At 29.8% G+C, this 7443-nt stretch overlaps 1 protein-coding gene across 1 annotated transcript; it reads right to left on the reverse strand.

Annotated features, from left to right (window-relative positions):
* On the reverse strand, positions 1–3031 carry LOC102596396 (protein HYPER-SENSITIVITY-RELATED 4-like). Its single transcript, XM_006343328.2, has 3 exons — positions 2345–3031; positions 1109–1786; positions 1–581 (listed from the first exon to the last, which is right to left on the reverse strand). The coding sequence occupies exons 1-3, from the start codon at positions 2687–2689 to the stop codon at positions 114–116; spliced, it is 1491 nt and encodes a 496-aa protein (XP_006343390.1). The 5' UTR covers positions 2690–3031; the 3' UTR covers positions 1–113.
* Between the last annotated feature and the right edge of the window lie 4412 nt (positions 3032–7443).

The following is a 7443-nucleotide window of genomic DNA, read 5'->3' on the forward strand; positions in this document are numbered from 1 at the left end:
AAATTATAAATTATTTGGGTGGGTTTATGTGGGGCGGGGCAAAAACAAAAAATTATGCTATGCAGGGCAAGACGGGACGGGGTAAAGTCTTTGCAGGTTCATGTGGGTTTTCCCTAAGTCCCAAGGAGGCAGGTTGGAATGTACTCATCCGCCCCGCCCCGCCCCATTGTCATCCCTACTTCCACTTGTGGTATTTCCACTTTCTTAGGCTTGGTCTCAGTCTCTTCCTTCTCTTTTATCTTTTTGTGAATAAAATTAATCAACCCTTTTAGGGAATCTTCAGCTTCATCTTCCTTCAACAGTTGTTCTGCCACTTCTGCTGGTGTCACATTGGCTGTGTCAATCAAGTCCTCAATTTCTTTAAACAATTTATGATCCTTAATCCCCAAGTAATTGGCAGCAAGAAGTTTGAAGCCACACGGTGTGCAATATGCCATGTGAATGTGCACGTCCATTCTGCCAGGTCGCAACAATGCAGGGTCGAGTTTTTCTATGTGATTTGTTGTGAAAATTATGATTCTTTCATCTCCACAGCTAGACCATAATCCATCAATAAAATTCAGTAAACCTGACAAGGTCACCTGCAATAAAAAATTATACTGTATTAGTAAGGTAAAGTATTACAGAATACACTAATACCAAATACAAATTTTCCCAATAATTGACTCTTAATTTATTCAAGAAAGCCACAAATTAATGGAGCTTGAAATTATTGTAGTTCCATGTAAGTAGAATTTGTAAAAATATGTCGACTAATCTATAGGCTAGAGCACATTATAACAATTGTTCTGAACCCCTTCACATTCTTGTCATGTCAAATACTGCACAGAAAAGAGGCCAACATATCCTATCCAATTTATGGTAATTGATTAGTTATCTTATAAACTGTAATAGCAGGATCAAAACCTGGTTTCTTTCCCTTGGCCATGCTCTGACCACAAATTTCATGCTACCCTGTAAACTAAAATACATTGCCCTAACTTACTATTGTGTATACAAACTTTTTCTATTTCATCATTGGTATTTGAAACACACCGTCCGATTAATCTGAGTTCATACCTTGTAGGAATAGTAAAGATAGGAAATGGAAAATAAAAGACTAATTTACCTTGTTTTCTTGCTGATAACCATTTGAATTAACAAACGCAGCTCGATTAGCCAAATTATCTTGCAAGTCAATGGTACAATCAATGTCCTCCACCACCAAAATGGACTTATTGGCTGTGGCAACCAACAACTTCTTTAAATCTGAATTCCTCATTAGCACAGTCAACTCCAAATCATATATATCGAAGTTCAAATAATTCGCCATTGCAGCAATCAAACTAGATTTCCCAGTCCCCGGAGGACCAAACAACAAATACCCTCTTTTCCATGCCTTTCCGACTTTCCTATAATAATCTTTCCTCTTCACAAATCTCTCCAAATCCTTCAAGATCGTGTCTTTTTGGTCCTGTTCCATTGCGATTGTCCCAAAAGTGGCAGGATGATCGAGATTCACAGGCCTCCACATGTCATGTAAATTGTACATGTTTTCATAATCCACAGTGTGAATCTTGATCGTCTTGTTTTCGTGTTTTTGCAGTTTTGCTTCTTTCATGATGTATGGCAAGTAAGAATTAATGACAAGGTCCTTGTTTTTCTTGTGAAATGTCAGCTCAAAGGTCCTGATTTCAGATTTTAGAGTGGAATTCATGTCCCTGTGATTGTAGAAGTTTGTAGACTGTGTTTGTCTGCAGCAGAGCCAAATCCACTTGAATGTCTGTCCGTTATAAACATCTGTCACCTGTTGGAATAAAACCTTAAGCTTAAAAATCATCACCTTCATAAGATCTATTATCTAAAATTATCAAGTTGTTAAATTAAATGCAGAAGCTTACCTGAACTCATGAATATGGATGATCTTTAAGACATACAAATTTTAATTTTCACTTTACGGAGGGTGGATTATTAGGACAAAAAGTCACATGTCTGATTTGGAAGCCATAATCCTACTCATAATTATACATAGTTCTCCCTTTCTAATTTACTGTGTCTATCATTAAATTAGAAATTATATAAGCATACTTGCACATACACATAAAAACACATGCTTCTTATGAACATTTGACTTTAAGCATTAAGCAGATTGCAGACTACTTCTAATCTATGCTGCTCGGACCCTCAAAATATGTTGTTGCACACGTGTCAGGTCTTCCAAAATACATAGCTTTTGAAAGATCCGACACACCCGGCAATATTTTTGAAGAGTCCAAGCAACATAGGCCATAGCTTCTAGTTTAGATCAAAGCTATTATGATAATAAATACTATAACATACATTATATATATGTGCAAGACATTACCTCCTCGTTACGTTCCATGGTGATGTTGAAGTTGTTCTCCTTCGCAGGTTTACTGATTTTAAGTCGCCGGATGTTAGGGGACAACTTGTTGCCCAAATAGATAGCAACAGCTTCATAAATTTCATTGTTAACGAGGCCATCAAATTCGTCAATCACCATTGTTAGCTGATTCGAGAATTTGATGAACATGTTTTTGAGTCCAAAGAAGAGATACTCATGGAGCTCCGGGGGGATGTAGTCGTGAACTATCGTGCGAACCAACATTACTGTTGCAGCAATAGAGCCTATTGTCGAGAAAACCGTTTTGGCCAGGGCCATTTTCGATTCTGCTGATGAAGAGGACATGTTCTTAAGGACTTTTTTGGCCTCAAGATTTTGCTATTAGTGTTAGTGTTACGTGCCAAATGTGTAGTAACCAATATATTGGTTCTGATCTACAAGAAAGTGAGGGGAAACAGGATGCAATTGCAATTGAGGAAAATGCCAAATTTATAGGAAAATTATGTGAAGTAAAGAACAAAAATGGAGTGAGAAATTGGCCAATAGGAAATATAAAAAATTGCACCAACACTAACAATATAGTAGTAGTAGTTGGTATTGACTTCGTGGACTTTAAAACTTCCCTACATGTGCCCACTTTTATTTCCTTGCAGGTTACGCCTTTGCCTATATTTCAACTACAGTATTTGTGGGGCTGAGCTATAGCTAACGATAATCAGTGGCCAAGTCAAAAATTTCGTCAAAAATATTTAAGGTTTAATATATATAAAAAATAATTTGAAACATATATTTCGGATAGTTTTTCGACAAAAGATATCTGAATAACCAGCATCAACTATATGTGGCTAAATCAAGAGTAGTCAATTGAAAACCTTTTGTCAGAAACTTTTACAGTGCATGTAGGTCAAATATTACTCTTATGCATGTACAAACACATATTATAGTAAATCTTAAATGCCCCATAGTTAATTGAACAGCTTTTGTCAGAAACTTATACAATGCATGTAGGTCAAATATTACTCTATGCCTGTACAAATCAGGGGCGGCTCTATGTTTTATAAAATCAAATTTTTATTAAGAATAAATTATGTGTTAAAAATTTTATAGAAAAAATTGATTATTTATAATTAAAAGTATAATATTTTAAAAATATATTATTTTATCTATTTGAACATCCTTTGTACTTTGTTAAAAATAAGAATTAATAGTGAAAAGCGTTGAACAAAGTGCATTACAAATTCTTTTTTATTTGTTTTTAAATTTTAGTTTCAAGCATTACGTCAAGCATATTAAAATGGGGTATATCAAATCATCAACTTCTTGAGATTCTATGATTTTAACTCTTATCTTTATTCAATATTTGTCAACTTATTACTTATAGAAATAAAATTTGAATAAATATGTATACGAAGTTTGTTTATATTTTAGGCTTCGAATTAAAATTTCTCTTTAGACCTCGAATTACGTTGAGCCGCCCCTGATACAAACACATATTATAGTAAACCTTAAATTACCTTCACAAATTTTTTGACTTTACGATCATCGACATGACATGTTTCTATTTGTCAATTCATAAAAGATAATATGAGGAAAATGCAAAATCTACATGAAAAGAGGTTATTCAAAATTACATGGAAGAAGCTTGGGGATTGACTCTAAATTGATTGAGGCCTTTTGTCTTTTGAAGTGTATATAGGCGTGTTAATAGAACGAAGATTTTTTTTTTTGTCCATGTCTATTCAAGTTTTACCATATTGACAAACTTGCCTTGTTCATAAGTCATGTCCGGCGAGTCATTGTTTTAAACTCTTTCGTTTTAATTTATGTGATATAGTTTGATTGGACATGAAAAAACAATTTCATAAAAAATATGAATACTATAATAGAATGTTATTATAAAGGATGATAATTATAAAAATGGCAAACTACATAATCTCACTAGTTTAGGTCCTAATTACTAAGATTTTCGATAGTTTCAAATATTACTTCCTCTACCATTTTTCGTGCATAGAATACATGAGTATGAATCTACGAGATACATGTATCTACCAAATTTTAAAATTGAGATACATATTTTATTTGTTTAAATTATTTGGTTGTAACTATATGGACAATTAATTTTGGAAATTTAATTAATCAAATCCCTTAATATAAGGATCTATGTTTAATTAATTTCATTTAAATATTCTTTGACATAATAAATTCATTAATATTATTAATAAAAGACAAAAACATGTATTCATAATGTAATATGATTAATTAATTTCATTTCATTACTCTTAAAATAATAAATTCATTAATTTGATGTATCTATTATTAATATATGATGTATCCAACAAACTAAATACTTAGATACATGAGTTATAAGTACATTCATATGCATCATAGAAGTATCTAGTATTAATTTTGTGTATTTGTTTTATATATAAATCTAATATTAGTTTCATGTATATTTTATATGTATCTAATATCAATTTCATACATTATAGCCAAAAACATGTATCTCAAATATATAGTAAACATATACATCTAATTAATATATGAACTATACTTGATTGTTAGGAGTAAAATGGTTGACTATTCATTACCTAGTGAAGGGAGAGTTACTGATAAGGATGGAGATTGGGGGAAGTTAACGAGGGAGAAAAATATTTGATATTAAAATGTTAATTGTGAATTTAAATGGAAAGATAATTAATGAATGTTAATTTTTTTTCTTGAAAATATTAGCTTGGTACATTTAATTGCTTTATTCGATAGTTTTACAAAATAAAAATAGTTGACAGCTTTGTTGTTTTTATTATTAAGATGAGTATATAATTTAAATGGATCTCAACTTAAATTATTATATAGTACACATGACATGAATCTATAAGGTCATTGAACATTACTTGACCGGATCTTTATCCATTTAATTGTATCTTTTAAAATATATGGTATAAAATATTTAAAATGATAATATATGTAATTATTTGAAAATAGATGTAAAATTAGTATATATGGTAGTGATGTATGTCTAATAATATAGTTTGCCACTATAAAAATGTGTGACCTAGATACATATCCCATGAGTCTTGTTAAGATCTCCCATAGCTACATAATAAGTCCTAGTACTAGTGGCCTTTATATTTCTAGAGCAAAATCTTCCATAATGTTTTTTTCTTAGAAAATTATCCGATGTAGCGGTATTGACTTCCTTATAATTTTTTATAGTGGTACTTTTAATATTTATAAAATATAGCGATGTTATATATTTTTATAGAAGATATACAAGATACGTATATTTATGTATCTATAAATCATAATAGTGAGTATTTTTTCAATAAAAATGACTATAAATACTTGACATACGCATATGACATATATACCATATATATATTTTCATGTATTGGTTCACACATAGCATACCCTTCACATATCGTTTACCTCCCATATAATTGGGTTACTCATACAGTTTAAAAATACATATATTAGATCTAGTTGGTCGATGGCCTATTGTGTAATTGTCCCTATTTTATAATCTATGTTAAGATTGAAGTTGAAATCTCACTATTATCAATTTATTTTTATGGATCATTAGACCACATTTTAGGTACAAATCTTCCCAAATAAAAATTCTAATTTCATTTGATTTTTTTTATAATATAATTTAATTCACTTTTTTAAAATTATATTATTCTTTTTAATTTCTGGTGATAATCCTTCATAATACGTTACTGAAATGATACGATGGAGGACTGTTTAGTCCATCAGTGACACTTTCCTCAGTCCTTCATGATACCATCACAATATATCTATGTATTATCATGGTATAATTAAGGTTTGATTCAATGATATTATTATAGTATGTCTATTTAGTTTCATGATATCATTGATGTCTGCTTCAATCCTTCGGTGAGACACTCTTCAGCATTCAATTGTACCATCAGGTATGATATCATTGAAGGTTGATTTATTCCTTTGCGAGTATCTCGTATGTTCTTCGTGATACCAGGACAATATATTTAATATTGTCATGGTAGCATTGAAATATAGAGAGTATATGTTTTGTTTTCATTTGCAAAAACAAAAATCCTATATAGAGAAAATATATATATATATATATATATATATATTTCATTAGTTTAGATTTTAATAAACATGCCATTAGACTTTAATATTTTTCTTAACTATTTTTTTTTATTGCAGTCTACTTATTTTTCTATTTTTATTAATCTAAGTATAATTAGTTAAATTTTTTATTGATGTATTTTTTTTATTCTTTTAAAAAGACAAAAATATAGAAAGAGAAAAATATTAAAAAAGAAGAAAATAAATAATAAATTTATCAACAAATGGTATTTTTAATCTATCGTAATGATATACGACAGTGTGATTGAACTATCTTAAATATTGTATATTATTATTAAGATATTTATGAAATGTAAATTGTACTATATATATATATATAAATTGGACTTTTGATATTGCATTCTTATGCTACGTGTCTCATTCTCTCTTTTTAATTCCCTCTTCAATGAAATTCTTCTGTATGTTAGATGTTAGCCAATGGCACTGGAGATGAAAAAAAATTACTCACGCTTCTAGTATATACTAGATAATGTTTCCCGTGCTATGCACGGACCAATAATATAAATGGTATATTTTGGGGCTAATAACTGAGTTTTTGAAGCGATTGTTTGCGTGGATAAAGGAATAAGTTTTTTGATCACAAACCTGTACCTTCTTTGACGCTATTTAAGGCATAATAAGACTACCCACATACAACATTTTTGAAATATTTTATGTTGTCAATTATCATGATTTATAGTATTTTTACGATAGATTCAATTCAAGAATCAATGGAATTTTTTGTATTTTTTTTCAAAACATATTTTATGTTGTCAATTATCATGATTTATAGTATTTTTACGATAGATTCAATTCAAGAATCAATGGAATTTTTTGTATTTTTTTTCAAAACATATTTTATGTTGTCAATTATCATGATTTATAGTATTTTTACGATAGATTCAATTCAAGAATCAATGGAATTTTTTGTATTTTTTTTCAAAACATATTTTATGTTGTCAATTATCATGATTTATAGTATTTTTACG

This window comes from Solanum tuberosum, unplaced genomic scaffold (assembly GCF_000226075.1).
Source record: "Solanum tuberosum cultivar DM 1-3 516 R44 unplaced genomic scaffold, SolTub_3.0 scf00039, whole genome shotgun sequence".
Lineage (NCBI taxonomy): Eukaryota > Viridiplantae > Streptophyta > Magnoliopsida > Solanales > Solanaceae > Solanum > Solanum tuberosum.

Bases quoted from the DNA above. Each gene is read 5' to 3' on its own strand.
- LOC102596396 (XM_006343328.2), bottom strand. From the start codon at position 2,689: ATGTCCTCTTCATCAGCAGAATCGAAAATGGCCCTGGCCAAAACGGTT. The intron at 1,787-2,344 runs GTAATGTCTTGC...TTATTCCAACAG, and splicing joins CCATGGAACGTAACGAGGAG to GTGACAGATGTTTATAACGG. The intron at 582-1,108 runs GTAAATTAGTCT...TTTTTATTGCAG, and splicing joins GTTATCAGCAAGAAAACAAG to GTGACCTTGTCAGGTTTACT.